This window comes from Labeo rohita, chromosome 17 (genome assembly GCF_022985175.1).
Source record: "Labeo rohita strain BAU-BD-2019 chromosome 17, IGBB_LRoh.1.0, whole genome shotgun sequence".
NCBI classification, from domain to species: domain Eukaryota; kingdom Metazoa; phylum Chordata; class Actinopteri; order Cypriniformes; family Cyprinidae; genus Labeo; species Labeo rohita.
Window position 1 is genome coordinate 14,768,006 of NC_066885.1, and position 19,771 is coordinate 14,787,776.

At 35.6% G+C, this 19,771-nt stretch overlaps 1 protein-coding gene across 1 annotated transcript in view; it reads left to right on the forward strand.

Moving 5' to 3' along the window:
• Nucleotides 1–5,974, forward strand: part of kif20ba (kinesin family member 20Ba) — a 32,539-nt gene extending 26,565 nt beyond the window's left edge. Inside the window, exons 31-34 of the mRNA XM_051134254.1 lie at nt 1,122–1,196; nt 1,962–2,064; nt 2,170–2,306; nt 3,778–5,974. Of these exons, the coding sequence (XP_050990211.1) occupies nt 1,122–1,196; nt 1,962–2,064; nt 2,170–2,306; nt 3,778–3,855 (393 nt within the window). The 3' untranslated portion in view covers nt 3,856–5,974. The remainder of the gene's footprint in view (nt 1–1,121; nt 1,197–1,961; nt 2,065–2,169; nt 2,307–3,777) is intronic.
• Nucleotides 5,975–19,771: the final 13,797 nt, after the last annotated feature.

A 19,771-nucleotide genomic window follows, 5' to 3' on the forward strand; every position in this document is an offset into this window, starting at 1 on the left:
AGGTTAATAAATGACTTCTAAAGTGAAGTGTTTGTGTATAAACAATATCCGTGTTTAAAACTTTATATACCATAATCTCTAGTTTTTGCTGTCGTACATACAGAGTGCGGCGTTCCAGTGGATAAGATGGGACATAGGTATAGCGTAAAACTTCAGTGAAAATATGCTAGATTTCTCTTGAAATCCTCCAATATTTATTTATTTTTTGTTTTTTGTTTTATACAAGTCCTCATTTTGTACTTCCAAATCATAACCAGTATTTTGTTTTGCTCTCTCCTCTGCGTTTCCGCCTTTGTCACTTCTCACCAGAGCCTACATCATCCGCTGGAACGCCACTCTCTCGTGAACGCACATACGACAGTGAGCGGAAGTGAGAGATTACAGTTTATGAATGTTAAGATATGGATTTATTTCTTACACAAACGCATCGATTTGCTTCAAAAGACCTTTATTAACCCCCTGGAGCCGTGTGGAGTACTTTCTATGATGGTTGGATGCACTTTATTGGACTTCAAAATCTCAGCAGCCATTCACTGTCATTGTAAAGCTTGGAAAAGCCAGGACATTTTTAATATAAGGCTGTTTGTATTTGTCTGAAAGAAGAAAGTCATGTACCTCGGATGGCTTGAGAGTGAGTAAATCATGTGGTAATTTTTATTTTTGGGTGAACTGTCCTATTTAAGTTATGTTAAACTCTTATGATCTTTTTCACATGCAGTGTTTGGTGCACACAAATGGTTATTCAGTAAATCTGACTGAATTGAGACAATCTAAGCAATTTATAGCTACACTTTGGACGATAGTTAGATTTCATGCTGGTCAAGTTAACGTTCTTTATGTCCCACTTCCAATAACCATTTTATAATATAAAATTATAGGCTTTGTTGAAATAAATATTAAGTCTTGTAAGCCAGGAATCACTTTGTTTTCTGTACAAACGCGTAGGTCTGTTGCACAGCAGAAACACTGTTAGTGTGAAAGCACAGTGTGAACCTGTTGGTGTAGTTGCTTTGCTCTCACTTCACAGACACAAATTGTGTGAAACAGGCCTTAATGAAACCATAGCATTTACATTAGCCTTCGAACTCTGAAATATTTGTTTACTCTTGCACTTTTCTCAGGATGGGGTGGAAAGTGAGAACCTCAGGAATACAAGGAGTAGAATGACTCCTCGCCTAACGCCTCATCAGGAAGAGGTCAGTGCCCACATTCTAATGATTTAAAGCACTACTAATTGAAGTAAACTAAAATCAATCCCACAGTATGATACTGAAATTCTTGTTTAGAATATTTAAAGGATTAGTTCACCCAAAAATGAAAATTCTGTAATTAATTACTCACCCTAATGTTGTTCCAAACCTGTAAGATCTTCATTCTACGTCAGCATGTGTTGTTCACTTGTGAGGAAAGCACGCGCATGCGTCGTGATACGTGCATGCTAGGCTGATGTGGATAAGAAGAATTGTTAATTGTTAAAGTTGTTATTTTTGCTTTCTTTGCACATGGAAAGTATTCTTGTAGTATCATAACATTACAGTTAAACCACTGATGGACTATTTTGTCAATGTCCTTGGTACCTTTCTGGGCCTTGAACGTGGTGGTAACCTTGCTGTCTAATGGAGGGTCAAAAAGCGCTTGAATTTCATCAAAAATATCTTAATTTGTGTTCCGAAAATGAATTAATGTCTTACAGGTTTGGAACAACATGAGGGTGAATAATTAATGACAGAATTTGTATTTTTGGGTGAATTATCCCTTTAAAGAATGTAATAAGATAGAAATTAGGTGGAAGAAGGAGGTATAGACAGTGGAGGAGTTAAGCAAGAGAAAGCGGCTCAGAGTCACTGCATCACACACACATACACACACACACTCATAGACTGTGATTGAGAGAGTCGTGAATCTTGATCATAGCAGTGTTGAGTGATTACAGTGATGAACACTGTTCTCATTTCTCTCAGCCCTCTAATGCCCAGGAGTCGAACCAAAAAGGGAAAAAAGACAAAACCATCCAAAAGATTGGAGACTTTCTTCAGGGCTCTCCTACCTTTCTTGGAAGTAAAGGTCTGGAAAAAACTTTCCATTATTATGACCTTTTTCTTAATTTCTATACTTCATCATATTCAGGCGTCTTATTTGTCTGACAATCTCTTTCTTTCTCTGTTTCAGCAAAGAGGATCATGGGACTGATGAGCGGAAAGTCCCCTGATGGTGGGGCGATGTCTCTAAAACTCAAATCCAAACGTGACAAACGAAAACACGACAGACCAGCTATCTCCTCCCCAATGGACATACCAGCCCATCAGGTACTGTGCTGATAAACACTCAGTCATTCAAAAGTTTGGGGTCTGTAGGATTTTTCTTTAGTGTTTTTGAAAGAAGTCTTATATGCGTTTGGCCAGTCAGTGTACACTTACGTCACTGATGGTCCCTATAGAACTGTTTTAGACCCTGTTATGAAGTACAAGCTAATTTAGTTCACCCAAATGGAGTTCCTAGAAACTAAAACCATTCCTAGTTCCTGCAGTCCGAATGATTATCAATGTTGTTTTGATTTTTTTTTTTTTTTTTTTTTTTTTTTTTTTTTTTAATGAAAATCTTGATTAATTGTTTTTAAATCTTTGATAAATAAAAGTTCAGAAGGACAGCATTAATAAATGAGCTTAAAAAAAAACTTACTGACCCCAAACTTTTGAAAAGTAGTGTACTAGGTTGTCAGAATATACAATGAAATTTCTAGGGCTGCCCGCTAATAGCTGACTAATCGTTAGTCAACGAGAAGATGCTTGGTCGACCAATATTTTAATAGTCGCCTAGTTGCAGAAAAAATATCCACAGGAAGTGGCGAAGTCACACAGTCCGTGACAGACAGATCGTTAATGGCTGGTCTAAGTAGTAATATAGTATTTTGGGCAGGACATATAAAAGCTCACCTATCATTCACCAACCTAAAATATGGCTTTTTGTCTGAAATATGTATAAGTAGTAGCAACTTTACTTGGCCACTCAATCTAATGTTAATGTAGAAAAATGTGCGTTATTCAAGTGTGGAAGCTGAATAGTAGCACGCTCACTGCATGACAGATGGAGGCGCCGGTGCGGTCACTTGCTCTCAAAATACTTCATTAATTTTTGGCCATAAGGATAAAAAGTAATACATCTTTTGAATCTGTGAAGACTCTGGGTTTATTTGTGTGCACTCACAATAACAACGAAATGTTGCGCTTTTGTAAAATAGTGAAAGCAGACAGGATGCGCTTTCTGCCATCTTGAGCTTGAAATTGAGCGTAAAACTTTGAAACTCTGTGTATGCTTGCCTTAAAAACTAAAAAAATATCTCTAATCTATAGAGAGTAAAATGTCTACTTTTAAATGAACCTATTCAAATAAAAAAACAAAAATTCTCAGATTACGTAATGCATATGAAACAGGCAGGAGATGACAAGTCAGTGTCGCCGACTTAATCTCTTAAACCGAAAACAAAAAGATCACTAGTTTATCAATAAATTATTGAAACGTTAATGCAGTCTCCTTGCTGTTTTTTCCTGACACATTCATAATTATTATATCGGCTGGTGTGCTGTGGCAAGCTCTTATTAGGCAATGTAGGCAATTAAAGGCTCATTATAATGATTTATATAGTTTATTAATAAATGTGCCACTAATAGTCGCATAATGCTTAAAATGATTGACTACTAGTCGAGGACATCACTAGATATTTTAACCTAAAATTACATGACGTTCTTAGTCACAGTTGACATTTGACCTTTCTTGCAGATCATTGGCCGGAATCCAGAGGAGAAAGAAAGTGAAAACCTTATCAAGAAACGTCTTCGTACTAGGATCGTGAAATAAGCTGGAGAGAAATATTTTTTTATTCAGTATTTTTTTTTTTTTTTTTTTTTGTATTTTAAATCAAACTAGTTTTTAAAACCTATTTTCTTTTTCTTTTTTTTTCTTTTTTTTTTTTACTTGTAATCTGTCGCACTTTTCATTTACAATGTCATATTATGCATTAGCTATCGTATATTGCACATAATATATTACCCTGGAAATACTAACTAACACTAGCGCTGCTTTTAATGGCACGTTGAAATGACGGACAGTTTTCATAAGCTCATGTATGGAAGACTGAACAAATCTTTGCTGCTTGAGTTGGAATGGAAGTTCAGAAATCACTACTGCACATTTCTGACACAAGGTATTTAAACCACGGTTATTTGTTTTCATTGTCCTTGTGCTGCCCTGCATGTAAATGCCTAACTGTTGTTTCCCCCTAACCACTTACTACTTTGCACACGTATACACCCAAAATATAGCACAAAGTAAAAGTTCATGGGTTTTTGTGATTTTAATTTTCATACCACTTGTCAACCTTCTTTTGTTTCTGTGTGTATCACCCTGTCACAAACCATTAATATGTGCCATTCACATGATAAAGACTCTCCATTACCACGTCAGTAAAACTGTATGCCAGATGCCTAATGACACCCAGAGGACTATTCGTTTGAATTACTGAACAAATGCTTATGTAACAGACGGGTAATTGAATTTCCCGATCGCAGCGCGTGGCCCTGTGCCCTTATCTAAGATGGCATAAAAGAAGAGAGGGGAAGGGTGAGGAACTGGGAACAGGTCTATGTCTTTGTTGGCACTGAATGACAGGATGTGAACGGGGTGGCTGCTTGCAATGATGAATCACGGTTTTGATAGTGTCGAAAGTGTGGGAGCATGTGGTGAAGACAAAATGGAGGAGTGAAAATTGGCTGTGTGAGGAGGAGGAATAAGGAGAGATGAAAAGAAAGAAAAGAAAAAAATACAAAATGAACCACGTGCACCCCAGCTGTGCTTGTGCAGGTCTTTGCAGGGCAATTTTCCTTGATTTCATAATTGTGAGTGTCAGAAATGGGGTGTGAAAAACTTCATTCACAGTCTGTTTTGTTTACGTGCCCATATATGTATTTCCTTCCGGTCCACTTACGCACATATGGATGTTTACATTTCCCAGTTCATATAGGGTCATGACACTGTAATTATGCGTTCTGTTTGTACGTGTTATATGCCACTGTTTGTCTGTTTTTTTTGTTTTTTGTTTTTGGCGCAAGGTGACTCATTGTCCGTGTCATTTGATTGCGTCACTTAATTGACGCGATGACACACAAAGTCTAGTCTTTTTATATTTTGTTCCAATTTCTTTTTGTCTCGTTCCTCTGCGTGTAGAAAACGGCGGGGAGGCATGTAAGCATCAGCTTGATCCGAGGCATCCAGGCCTGGTAAACAATGCAGTAATAATCATCTGCCGTACCTATAATTTAGGGCAGAAAATTACCACATCATTTGAAATGATAAACAGGCAGAGTGCAGCTCTATCTTTCCCGGCACTCCGTCATGTGCTGAAGAGACAGAAGAACTGAGAGCCTGTGGGGATGGGTCTAATTGCTTGGCCTCATCAGGAGATGCGCTTTAAATAGGTTTGAAACAAAGTAGTCAGTCCGTCGAGAGGAATGCTGGGTGAAGATTTCCACTTTGTGTATCTGATTGCTTTAATCCAACCAATTTGTTCAGACTGTGAGAAAATTGACGCTCTGTAGTCACATGCGCCATCTTGCCCTATTTGTGCCAGGGTGAGGGTTTGATATAGTGCTGAGTGACTATAATTTTGTACTGTTGAAATGAAGCGTTTTTTCCTGACATGTCCTAGTTGTACATGCAGAAACAAAATATGTTCAGTATGTTTAAATATGTAAAATGTCCATCAGTGAAACAGGTGATCAAGACAGTTCATAAACACATTATTGCAATTAAAGGCAGGTATGTTTTTTAAAAAAAATACTTTAATTTAAGATTTATGTATTTGAACTGCATATAAAATTTACATACGTTTTAACATTAAGTAGTAAACTTAGTGTGATGCATATTTGGCAGTCATTCATAAAGAAATAGATATTTATGTATATATCATCAATAAAAAGATCAAAGGGTTTAGAGAAATGCTTTTGTTTTGAGTTTTTTTTTTAATTAACCATGGTTTTACTACAAATAAAAGGAAAAAAAACCATGGTCCTGCTACACTATAGTTTAACCATGGTATTTGTAGTAAAAATATGATTATACAAATAGTAATCAATGTGCCAAACTATAATAAAACCGTGGTTCGTTTTCATAAGGGATGTTTGCTTTATTTTTATGTCTGTATTTTATTTTTATTTTAAAAGTTGCATTTCTTGTAACCGCTTTTAAAACACTCGGCACTACGGTCAAACTTCCGTCAAACTTAGCATGTTTAACGTTACTGTAAAAACGCGAATGTAAGCCATTTTCTGTGAATGTGTGAGGCTTCCGGTTCATTAGCCTGCTGTTGGGAATTAACAAGAAGAATAACAAAGTGCGGTAAACGGTAAAACTTTTTGCATTACAAACCAGTGTGTTCATAATTAAGAAAATACATTAAAATAGTAATGGTAATGGTAAGACACCAGTTAGCAATATCAAGCAGCATAACAAGCTGGACGCAAAAGAGACCGGAAGCCAGACAAAATTTATAAACGTTCCCCAACTCGTAACGTGGGTAGAAAAATTTGTGAATGAATTTGCTGTGTTGGAAATGTATGTAAGTGGACTTCTATTTATTATATAAAAACATATGTGAGCATTTATTAAGCATAGGAACAGCTGGTCACAGCTGCTAAGGTGCTTAGGTTGTTTTTAACTTTTTCCCCACATCAGAAACAGCAGTGACGTGTGTGTGTGTGTATATGTGTTTTCAAAACCATTTAGCACCTGCTGTTACATACTTTTCACACTTCCAGCACCCTACAGTTCTGAGTGATTCTGGACATTGCGTATTTACCGTCTACAAACATAATGGATTTATCATGTAGGGTGTTGTGAGTTTGGTCTAATAACCCCTAATGAATGCTCATGCTGAGCCTTTTATCACGTCGAACCAGCAACCCACCATATCAATCTATATTAGGATTGCATAATGGTTTTAAAAGCAGTGGTGATAATATTGTTCAGGTTTAAAGCATTTTTTTCCCAATACAATTGTAATACCATGGAACTCTGTGAAGAGGATAGATAGATAGATACTTGTGTAAAGTGTGTCTAAATAATAAGTCCTGCCAGGTGCTGTAATTCTTATTATCTGAACTCTGGATCATGGCTGGCACATTTTAATTAGTCAAATGGGGTTTGCCTGAACTCAGTCTGTGCCTCAATAACGAAGCAGTCAGGGTCGTCACTGCAAAGATGACCCAGAAAGACAACAAACTCTGTGTCACCTTTCATTTTCCCCCTCACTTCATTCAGATGTTGTTCGATAACTCTCCCTCCCCCACCTTTTTCTTCTTTCTTGTCTTCCGTCTTCCCTGCCGTGGCTTGTACGGTTCAATAGTTAAGGTAAATGAATTGGCTACCACTGTTTTAAGAGTCTGATCAGGCCAGAGCCACGTTTTGAAGAACCGTCCTCTTTGAATATGTTGCTTGTGCGTTTGGTTGCTTCTGTCAGTTCGATGAAAAATACAATTCAGTTTTGTTTATTTGATCAAAAATATAGCACATACAGTCATTTAATTCTGGCAAAGCTGAATTTTCAGCAGTCTTTAGTCTCACATGATCCTTCAGAAATCATTCTAATATGCTGATTTTGTGCTCAAGAAATATTTTCATACTATTAATGTTAAATTCAGGTGTGCTGCTCAACATTTTTCAGAAAACTATTAAATACACTACCAGTCATGTTTTTTAAAGAAGTCTCTTCTGCTCACCAAGCCTGCTTTTATTTGATTCAAAGTACATCAGAAACAGTAAAATGAAATATTGTAAAATATTTTTACTATTTAAAATAACTGTTTTCTATTTGAATTTATTTTAAAATGTAATTTATTCCTGTGAGTTCAAAGCTGAATTTTTTAGTATCATTACTCCAGTCACACAATCTTTCAGAAATTATTCTTATATTCTGATTTGCTGCTCAAAAAACATTTATTATGATGTTGAAAACAGTAGAATTTTTCAGGTTTCTTTGATGAATAGAAAGTTCAAAAAAACAGCATTTATCTGAAATAGAAATTGTTTGTAACATTATAAATGTCTTTATCATCACTTTTGATCAATTTAAAGAATCCTTGCTAAATGAAAGTATTAATTTCTATAATTTCTTACTAAAAAAATTATACTGACTCCAAGCTTTTGAATGGTATAGTGTATAATGTTACAAAAGCTTTTTATTTCAGATAAATGCTGATCTTTGGATATTTCTGTTCATCAAAGAATCCTGAAAAAAAAAAAAAAAAACAGTTTTAAATATTGATAATAATAGTAATAATACTTACTTACTGTTCAAAAACTTTTGACTGGTAGTGTTTTTATTCAGGTTTTTTTATTAAAAAAAAAAAAAAAGTATTTATTTGGAATAGAAATCTTTTGTAACATTAAAAATGTCTTTGCATATTTGCGCAGTCCAAACCGAAAAGCATGTATGTGTTTTAGTCGAATCTTTAACATGAAAGTAGAAACCTCAAATCAAAAGCTGTGTAAGGTCAGACAAGCACAAGTAACACCTGTAAATCTGTTTTAACACCCCTGCTGCAGAACTATTCAACTTGAACTTCTGCAGTGGAATCAGCTGTGGTGCTTAATTAAAGTCCAACTTTGTTCTTTTTGGCAAAAAAGAAAGTACAAAAGAATAATTCAGCTTTTTTTCAGGGTGGTACTTGGCCTGTTGGCTATGATTTTGCTTTTGTTCTCTGACCACACAGACATAATTAATGTTTAAAAGGATTTAAAAGGCAGTTTAACTAAAATGGCAGCCAGACAACAAAAACACAGATTTTCGTCTGGCCAGTTAAAACGAGACTCTAATGGTGTGATCTAATTGCATTTGACTGTAAAAATTCGATGTTACTCATTATTGCAGAGAATAAGGCTTTCTAAATGAGAATTACTGTTGCACAAATCCAGATAAAACTCTCAAGAACTGTATTTGTGGTTTTGCAAAAGAAAGCTGTGTAAAAAGGCCAGCAACCTGTCAACTCAGTCATTTTAAATGTACATTTCACCCAAAATTGACTTAAAGGGATAGTTCAAGACCTTTGTTCTTCTCCCGAACACAAATTAAGATTGCTTTGCTATCCAGGGTCAGAAAGCTCTTGAATTTCATCAAGAATATTTGAATTCCTCTCTATTCATAATATTGCTTTTTCCAGAAAACAAGTTTAAACAAATATGTCAGTGGTTTTTGATGTGAGAGGACAAAGGGGGTGGACTTTTCACTGGAGGAAGCATTATTATGGATTATGGACTCCTTTATGATGAATGTGTTTCATACAATCACACAGCTTTTTACTTCACAAGACACTGAAGTGATGGACTGGGTCATGTGGATTACTTATGGATTATTGTGATGTTTTTATCAGCTGTTTGAACTCTCATTTTGACGGCACCCATTCACTACAGTGGATCCACTGGGTTAGCAAGTGATGTAAAGCTACATATCTTTGGATGGCCTGAGGGTGCATAAACTTTCAGCAAATTTTCATTTTGGGTGAACTGTTCCTTTAAGGACTGTCATAACAATTTTTCAAAGTAATTTATCAAATATCTGTTTAACCTTAATGCTGGGATCGCCAGCATGGTTGAAACTGTGACCAGAGGTGAATGGCGTGTGGCATTTCATAGACAAACTGCCTGCAGCAGTACTGGTGCATCAGATCAGTAATGTCTGTCTGCTCAGATCTGACCGTCTGCTATAAAGGTCGCCACCCTTATTACCACCGATGCTTTGACCTTTAAGTTAACATAATGGCACTCCATTTTTTCCCCATTTTTACAACTAAATAAAGAGCATGAGTGAGATTCATACGTTCTTTCTCCCTTTTTCTGCCTTTTTTATTATTCAGATGTTTCGTTGTCCTTTTGAGGTTAATGTTTATGTCTGATTGCGGTGTTCACATGCTCGTTTGCCATGCTCTGCAGAGCGTGAACAGGACACAGCAGGCACCAAAACACTATTTCTGTCTTATATTACCCCTCTTAAGGTCACTCAATAGAAACCATATATGGAATGAAATAATTTTTGAAGTACCTTACCAAACGCGAGTTTCTAAGTTGGACTGGTCGATCTTATATGATTTCTAGGTCAAAAGGGCCTCAAACTATCAGCCCCTCAGGGAATTCTCTTAATAGTTCATCCTGTCCGCTAATCAATTCTCACTTTCTTGTATCCCGTAGTTTTTTTAGAGGTAGACTGTTATACAGTAGTGTGTGTGTGTGTGTGTTTTTCTATAGAATTCTAACTAGGAACACTGACCTTTTTAAGATGGATCATTGAAGGTAATGAAAAATTGTAAACTAACGCTTCAGTAAATGAGTCATATACCGATTCTGTAGCCACTTGAGTTAATTCAGTGAAAGACAAGTTAGATTCATCTAGAGATGTAACGCGAGTTTGTGTGCGTCCAAACTATTTATTAAACTATAACCCTAAATTATTAAAACCCTGTTCTTCTTTAGAAGAACAGAATTTATCTATAATAGAATTCTTTTGCAACATTATAAATGTCACTTTTGATCAATTTTATAAATGTCACTTTTAATCCAAAAGTCCTGAAAAAATGTAACTGTTTTAAATATACTGACCAAATTATAAACACAACACTTGTTTTTGCTCCCATTTTTCATTAACATTTTTCATGAGTCTTCACAAACTTTTTCTGTGTACACAAAAGGCCTATTTTTCTAAAATATTGTTCACAAATCTGTCTAAATCTGTGTTAGTGAGCACTTCTCCTTTGCCGAGATGCTGCAAGTTTTGAGGGAGCGTGCAATTGACATGCTGACTGCGGGAATGTCCACCAGAGCTGTTGCCCATTCATTTCTATACCATAAGCCAAAACCCAAAAATGTCCACACACTGCTAAGACACATTTATATGCAAACACCATGTAAAAGTGATTTTACATCTGATGTCCTCTTATTAAAAACTGTAATATTGTGAAATATTATTACAATTCAAAACAATTGTTTTCTATTTTAATAGATTTTCATTTTATTTACTGTGATCTGTTACTGTACTGTGAGTCTTTGGTGTCATATCCTTCAGAAATCATTCTCATATGTTGATTTAGTGCTCAAGAAAGATTTAGGATTTGTCAAAATATCATTTGCCTAAAATAAAATACTACTGGAATCATACAGAACCATTCCATTTCACTGAAACAGCAGCACAGACATTTCTCAATAGAGGAATGAGGACAAACACCCCTCTCTCTCTCTCTCTCTCTCTCTCTCTTTTTGTCTCGCTCTTTCTGTTCCTTTCCTTCATAATTTTTGTTGATTGATGCAAGATCCTTTAATAGCACAATAAAGCTGTCATCAGCATACCCTAAGACCTGCCACCGTCAGCCGTGATGGAGGCAAATGAGAGGAGTGGACTCATTCTGAGCAGCTTAATCAAGATTGCAAACCCAGATTTGGGCAGAAAGGGGCACAATGAAAATTAGAAATTAGAGAATGTATAATAGAGGAGAACAAAATGTTAAAGAGTGAGTGAAAGCAAAGATTTAGGGAAAGAGGTGGTAGCCTAAACCTCATTTTCTGTATATGCCACTCTCATTACTGCACCACTCACTCGTTAATCAAAATCTCATGAAAACCTTTCTGGCAGACATTTAAATTGCCTGAAGGCTTCATGGTGAAATATTTCCAGGACACATTCAGTCTTGAAGTGCAGAAAACAGTTGAACCTTAAGCCACAGTGTGTCTGCTGTAGTTATGCTGCTGACTGGACTAATTAAGTTAATCCACTTGGCTTTGGAGAGAAACCCATCTCTTTAGATCCATTTACTTTCAGACTGTGTGTGTGTGTGTGTGTGTGTAAGCCAATAAATCATTCTAATAGTCTTCTCTAAATCTGAACCTTAATGCATATTAAACATTTAATTAATACTTTTAATAAAACCTACTTAGACATGACTTAAAGATGTGTTGTGTAGTAAATATATGTTGATATACATTCCAATTTATCTCAGTAAACAACCTTGGTGTGACGGATGTCTGAAGCTGTCTTTGTGTATATGTGTGTGTTTGTGTACCTGGTATTTATCACGTTATGGGGATGAAATGTCCCCACAAGGATAGTAATACCAGTAAATTTTGACCTTGTGGGGACATTTGTGAGGTCACCATGAGGAAACAGGCTTATAAATCATGCAGAATGAGTTTTTTTTTTGAGAAAGTAAAAGTATCTCCTGTGAGGGCTAGGTTTAGGTATAGGGTACACTGTAAAAAATAAAAAACACAATTTGTTGAGTCAGCTTAAAATAATTTGTTACCCTGCTGCCTTAAAATTTTAAGTTCAGTCAACTAAAATAAGTTTATTCAACTTGAAATGTTAAGTTGTACTAAGTAACAACTTAGATATTTGTATTTGCTAAACTTAACAGATGGGTAAGTAACCCAGCTGCCTTCAAATTTTAAGTTGATTCAACTCAAATATCTAAGTTGTCACTTAATATAATTTAACATTTCAAGTTGAATAAACATTTTTGGAGTTGACTGAAATCAACATTTTATGGATTAGACCGCATAAAAGGCACAACTTCATATTTAGAATTTCTTCTGCAATATGTTTTCCTTTCATGTGCTTATTTTATGCGGTTGTGGCTTTTTAATTTTGATTGAGTTTTGCAGTCTATACAGTACAGTCAGAAAAAAGGTAAAAAATGTTTTCGAAGGAACAAATACGCACTCTTGAGAGGTAAATAAAGCACAGTTTATTGTTTAAAAAAGGTACTGCTTAAAGAAGTCCACTTCCAAAACCAGGATTCACGTATAATGTACTCACCCCATTGTCATTCAAGATGTTCATGTCTTTCTTTCTTCAGTCATAAAGAAATTATGTTTTTTGAGGAAAACAGTTCAGCATTTTTCTCCATATAATGGACTGATATGGTGCCCCGATTTTAAACTTCCAAAATGCAGTTTAAATGCGGCTTCAAACAATCCTAAATGTGGTTGTAAACCACAGAGAAAGAAGGGTCTTATCTAGCATAACGATCGGTTATTTTCATTAAAATAAAATAGTTTATATACTTTTTAATGTCAAACGCTCGTCTTGTCTCACTCTGCCTGGACTGTTTTTTCTGATTCATGACAGTTAGGGTATGTCGAAAAACTCCCATTTCATTTTCTCCCTCAACTTCAAAATCGTCCTTTATCACAGTTTTACCTTTTTTTGTTAAGGGTGTTTGATCTTCTTTGCATGTTTACTTTGCAAAGACTGTGTCGGTACTTTTGCAGCGATGTAGGATGATTTTGAAATTATTTTTGAACTGTCTTGAGCCAGAAAACACAGAGTTCAACGACAGCAAGGCATTTTTTTTTTTTTAATAACAGATTGTTACGCTAGATAAGACTGGGATCGTTTACAACAGCATTTGGGATCGTTCAACTGCATTTTGGAAGTTCAAAATCGGGGCACCATTTCAGTCCATTATTTGAAGAAAAATGCTATAAAGTTTTCCTCAAAAAACAATTTCTTTACCACTGAAGAAAGAAAGACATGAACATCTTGGATGACAATGGGGGTGAGTACATTATATGTGAATCTTTGTTTTGGAAGTGGGCTTCTCCTTTAAGTGACAGCTCTTGTTGTTTTTTTCTGAGGGTTAAAATAATGACATAATTATTGTGCTCTCCGCCATTTAATCTTTTCACAGGACAGCTTTTGCATGTACATTTCTGTCTCTGTGTTCTCACAAGCACAGCTTTGGTGTTATTACAGATTTATGTAGTGGACTGTGTGTGAAAAGGTTTGTGTGTGTGTAAATCTTTCATTTGAGGCATCATCAAACCAACTGCAAAGTTGTACTTCTGGCTATTAGGTCTGGCAGAATTTTAAAGAGGGTTCCTGCAGAGATGTTTGTGTATCTGTTTCTGCAGATACTAATTCTCTAATGTGATTTATTAAAGATGATATGTGTACAATCAGATCTGCAACATTTAGCCAGGACAGATGGAATCTATATATGGAATTCATATACTCAGTGCATCAGTTACATGCATGGGGAAGTCTGAAGAACATATGGGCATGTGTGTCAACATATGTGGCATATGTCAGAGTATTGCTCAGCAATTTTAAACTGCATCCCATAAATGATATATTATATTACAGAAGAGTCTTCCTGTGTTGTAAAAATAACCCTGCTATCATCTGATATAAGCATTAGATATAAATATCCTTCTTCTTTGGCCTCCTCCTGTTTCTGTTTGTTCTCCCTTTTTCTCTCCTCCACCTGGATGTCCCACACACACTGTTATTCTCTGTTAATAATCACCTTCACATAGCAGATATACAGTAAGCGGATACCATAATGGGACTTACAGTCTGGGTGCTTTTTCTTAGTCAGACAGGCAACAACATTACTACTGCTCATAGCTGGGGTTCCAGGTTTTGGGAAAATAAACTTTATGACTTTAAAGAACCATATCTTCAGTCTGTATTCTTCTAATTCTTTCATCCAGTTGTAAGCACTCTACAGCTTCTACCTTTTTTCTTCTTCTTGCATACTTTCTAAAACAACCATCAGTGTTTCACTCTAGCTATCTTGTCCTACATTCAGCATGGTCATATGTTGTGTGTGTGTGTGTGTGTTGGTGTGTTTGTAAGTGTACGTGTGTTTCCTGTGTCCATGCTGTGAGATTATAGGATGACTGTGGGGAGCACAGCCTTCTGTAATCAGCCTCACAGAGGGGATCTGACCATAGAGGCTTAAATACCCATAGCACTCCCAGAGATTGACATGCTTTTTTTTTTTTTGAACACAGTCCTACCCACTGAGTGCCAAGATCACATGTAGCCAGGCAGGTGTCGGCATGCACTGGGCAGCCTTACATTTCCCATTAGGCTTCTCAAGCAGGTTTGATGATCTTTTAAAAACCAGGTGTAGAAAATGTAAGGACTAAACTGAAGAAAACACAATATATTTGTATGTTTTCCTAATGTAAATGTCTAGGAAGCACACAGTGAATACAACTTTTGACCAATCTCCATGACTTTTTAAAGGGGTCATGAACTGAGAAACCAAAAATCCCTTGATCTTTTGACATACAAGAGGTCATTGTACTATAAAAACGTCCATTGCAGTTTTGCGAAATATTCCTTTTTTTCAAATTGCCTGAAGAAACACCTCACCTGCGTGTGTAAAAACTTGTGATATATGGGAGTTTTTGAAAAATTGACATTTCCATTGCTTATTTTCAATTCAAAATTTTAATTTGCGCAATTTGAAGGGTAAAGGAAACCAAACGATAAAGATGGTTTCTAATACAAGAAGATGCTGTGCAGTGGCAAATTGTAGGTCGGTCTTTGCATTGCCTTCCTTCTGATCCCAGTGTTAGGAAAGAGTGGATGAACTTTATTTTTAATGAAGATCAAGACCACGTCAGTGAGAACTTGGTGTTTTATTAACTTCATTTTACTGCAGATTTGTTTACAAACAAGGCACAGTTCAGTGCATGATTTTCAAAAAGATTAAACTAAAAGACAATCCTGTGCCCACTATATTGGATCCGACAGTAATGTTGCACCATTGTTTTCTTCATTTTGCTGCGGGTTTGTTTACAAAGAAGGCAGAGTTTGACGCTGGATTTTCAGAATGATTAAAACTAAAAGACGATGTACCAACTATATTGGATCTGACAGTAATGATGTAACACACAAGTGTGAGTAACTGTTTTTATTACGTGGTCACTATTGCTTTGTCTGTTATTTCAGATAGTTTGATATGTACTGAGTATGTAGGGGTGCGCGAGGCACAAATTGTAACACACGTGGTTTAAATATTTCCACACACACCAGCATAACCAAGTTTACAGTATTTACTAGTTGCTATAGCAACACTATACAGAGAAAAAAGTGCGGCAAAATTCAAAAGCCTTTTGAAGATATCGCTGAATATTTATTTTATCATAGTAAAAGTACATTTTTGGCTTAAGTAAATTTTTCATCTCAGTTTTTACTATTAATTTAAAATGAGACAAATATGCTATTTTTTTAATCGCCAATCTGTTATTTATCAGTTTAGATAGTTTATTAATGCTTGACAAGCCAGCAGAAGACACTAATCACTTTCATATTCCAGTCGCGGTGATGGGGAACGTTGTAACACTGCGTTAAAATCTGCCCTGCCATATTAAACTATGCTATTCTATGACATTACCCATGCAATTTTCACTATTTACTTTTATGGATATAAAAAGAAACCACAAGAAACAGGTGAATAAAGACTGACAATCGATGTTTAATGTTGAGAAATTACTCTTTCAAGAAATGTAAACCATTTTGGCTTGTGTATGTGTCTCGTGTTCTATGAGAGCTGTGTTTGGAGGGAGGGGAGTGTTTTTCTGAATGTGTTTCATGTATTTGCGGACACTGTTTTAAACTATACTGTATAGCTGTGTTTTGCAATCATGGTTGCGATGTGTTCATTGTGAAACTCAAAAATTAGATTATTTTTATTTATTAAAAAACGCCATTATTTTAATTAAAAAAATTACTCATTTTATTTTATTGACAAAATATTTTAGTTTGTCATATATATTTTTTTTTCATTTAATCAGATAACATTTTAAGCTGTCATATGGTCATGTTACAACGTGCCCCTCTCATGTTACAATGTACCCCACATACGGGGCATGTTGTCATTTTTCACCTCCTTTCTTTTTCTGAAACAAAGTGACATATTTGTACTAGACAAGTGTGAAATTAAGGTGGGTAAAAAATGATACTCTGAACCCCACGTGGATTTACACAAACTGAGGATGTAGGCTGTCAAACATACAAAACTGTTAGCCAATCATAGCAGAACAGGCGTTTACTTTCGAGTCTACAATCCGCCACATCTATTCAAACAGAACATAAAGGGAGTTAAAACCAAGAAAATAGCCTATTACTTCTACATTATGATTTTGTTTAATTTAAAAATCTTGGTAACATTATAAATGGACAGTACAATTTTTTTTCTTGTTTTCTAGTGTAAATGTCTAAAAATTCTTACAACAAGAAACATTTAATTGGGAAGCAAAATGATATAAGGTAATAAGTCTTGTTTTCTGTGAAATTAATCAAAATGAAATGAGTTCATCACTAAAGAACAAATATCTGCTAGTGGGAACAGAAAAAACAAATTAATTGAAAGGGAAAACAAGGATGTTTAAATATGTATATTTTTAGATATTTGACTTTCTGCAACAATTTAAAACTTTTTAGGGCTTTAATTTGTGAAAGGTTGAATTAAGACTTTATAAGACATTATACATTGTGGACTAACGTTTTCTAGAAAACTGGACAATGGAGAGTTTTGCAGTTTGTGCACAGATCATATACAGGCCTCTGTCATGAAGGGTTATAATTATAATAATACCCTTTTTGGGCTTTTCACACCATTTATAAAAATGTCTTAAAGACAGTAAAATATGCCCAGCTATCACATGTTTATATACAACAAGATTAAAAGGCTGTGTAGTGAAAAAAAAACAGCCAATCATAAAATGAATAGAGCTTGTCTCAGTTAATTTTTCATATACTTCGTGCAGTAAAAGACACTTTAGAATGCCGTTTCATTTCAGTGTTAATAAGGAGGAGTAATTAAAAAAAAAAAATCTCAAAGTGTTATAAGCTATGAACCAAACCAACAAGCTGTAAGGTGAATCACATTGCCTACAACCTACAAACAAAATACTGTATGTGAAAAATAAGTCAAACAATGTGTACTGACAGAAACTTTCTTAACAATCTTTATTATAACTTTTCTGTAAGTATATTCTGTGTAGTAATCTAACAAAACAAGCATGGAACTAGGATGGAGTTACCCTGGTGATCAATTTTAGTTAGCATACACTCCTCTACATTGTACTGCCTTTCGATCCTTATTCCAGAGGAACAATAACTTGAAGGAAGCCAGATGTACAGACAGTCACTCAAGTATTATTGCAATCTATTGTATAGACATAATTGCATTAACCATTATAATAATTACCTGCGCTGACAATGGAGCAAGTCCTTAGGTTATCACATATCGGTGCAGCAAGGAAGCCCTGCAGTTAGACAAAGATTTCAATCTTCCTAAAAGCAAAAAAAAAAAAAGAGTGACAAACATATGAGACAGAACTGAGTGAATCTGAGTGTGTAAAAGACGTCCTCAAAGGGCACTGATGAGTAACAGGTAACATTTTGGACAAGCAGCAACGAGTTCTTTTGATAAACAGCCTAATCAGAATGCCGATTTAAAGATGTCATAATTTTTGTTTTCTGAATGCCACTGATTGTTAAATAATGTTGTATATAATGCAAATTCTGTATCATGATTAGCAACTGTGATTACTGTTGTAGTGAAATAAGCCAGCTTGAATATTTATTACTTTTTTAAAGCAGAGTCAAACACAAGTGTGAGCTAATCAGTCTTAAGTGCACAGAATGCTCACAGATGAAGCCTCTCGTTATTTTTCTCTGCTTCTCAGTGCTCTCATCTCTCTCGCTTTCTCTCAGCAGGTAGTTTGGAGCGATTTTTGTGACCAGCACACTTCTGAACCACTTCATATGTAAATGGGACGCAGACTGATGAAGAACGCGGACGTATCTGTTTTTCTAGCGCAGAAATCACATAAAGAGCAGTTCAACAGTCCACTACAACAAGACAAGAGGAAAGCAAGAGGAAATTGCATTATTACGATTATTATCCATTCTGCTCTGAGTGATGTACACTAAAAAGTTGACAAAGTGTGAGTGCTAAGGACTCAAACGAGCTTTACGGAAAATATTAAAGGTAATTCAGTGGGATAGTTCAGCTGAGCATAATGTGGTTTTCAGAATTAATGTCAACGGTTCATCAAAAAAATCAAATTCTGTCATTAATTACTCACCATCATGTCGTTCCAAACCCATAAGACCATAATTCATCTTTGGAACACAAATTTAGATATTTTTGATGAAATCCATAAGCTTTCCGACACTGTATGAACTGCAACGGTACTACCAAGTTCAAGGCTCAGAAAAGTAGTAAGGACATTGATAAAATAGCTTACAATACTGTAGCACCGTTGCTGCCTAAGCAGGGTCAGAAAGCTCTCAGATCTCATCAAAAATATCCTAATTTGTGATCTTACGGATTTGGAATGACATGAGGGTGAGTAATTATTGACAGAATTTTCATTTTTGGGTAAACTATCCCTTTAATTTATGCAAAAGAAAAAATCTATAATTAGTGTTCATAAGGAGAAATGGACTCAGGTGAGTTAATCTGAACTAAATCACATCACTGATGAAGTGTCATGATAGATGGAGAGAACACTTAAATGTCAGTAGAAAAGTGGAAATAAAGATGAAGGAAAATTAGACAAGTAATAAAAAAGATATAAAGAAAGACACTGGTGATTACTGCCCACTCAAAATTCTTCTCTCTCGCTCTTACGGCTGAAAGGATTTTCTCAGTTGGGTAAAATGTGAGGGAATTATTCTGACCTATAATTGTACAGTCCTCCATTCCATCCACCACTGCAGTGTCAGCCTTCATGTTATCTTACTTCTTAAGCTCGGTGGGCAAAAATTATTTCTGTGTGTCAGCAGGAGCTCATACAATACTCACGGACCAGACCAGATTCACGTAGAGTGAAACACCAGTGTGAAATCAGGTCCATCAGCAGCAGCAGCAATGCAGTCTTTCCATGAATGGATTTTTCACCAGCGGCAGGTAGCTGTCACAGGTAGACA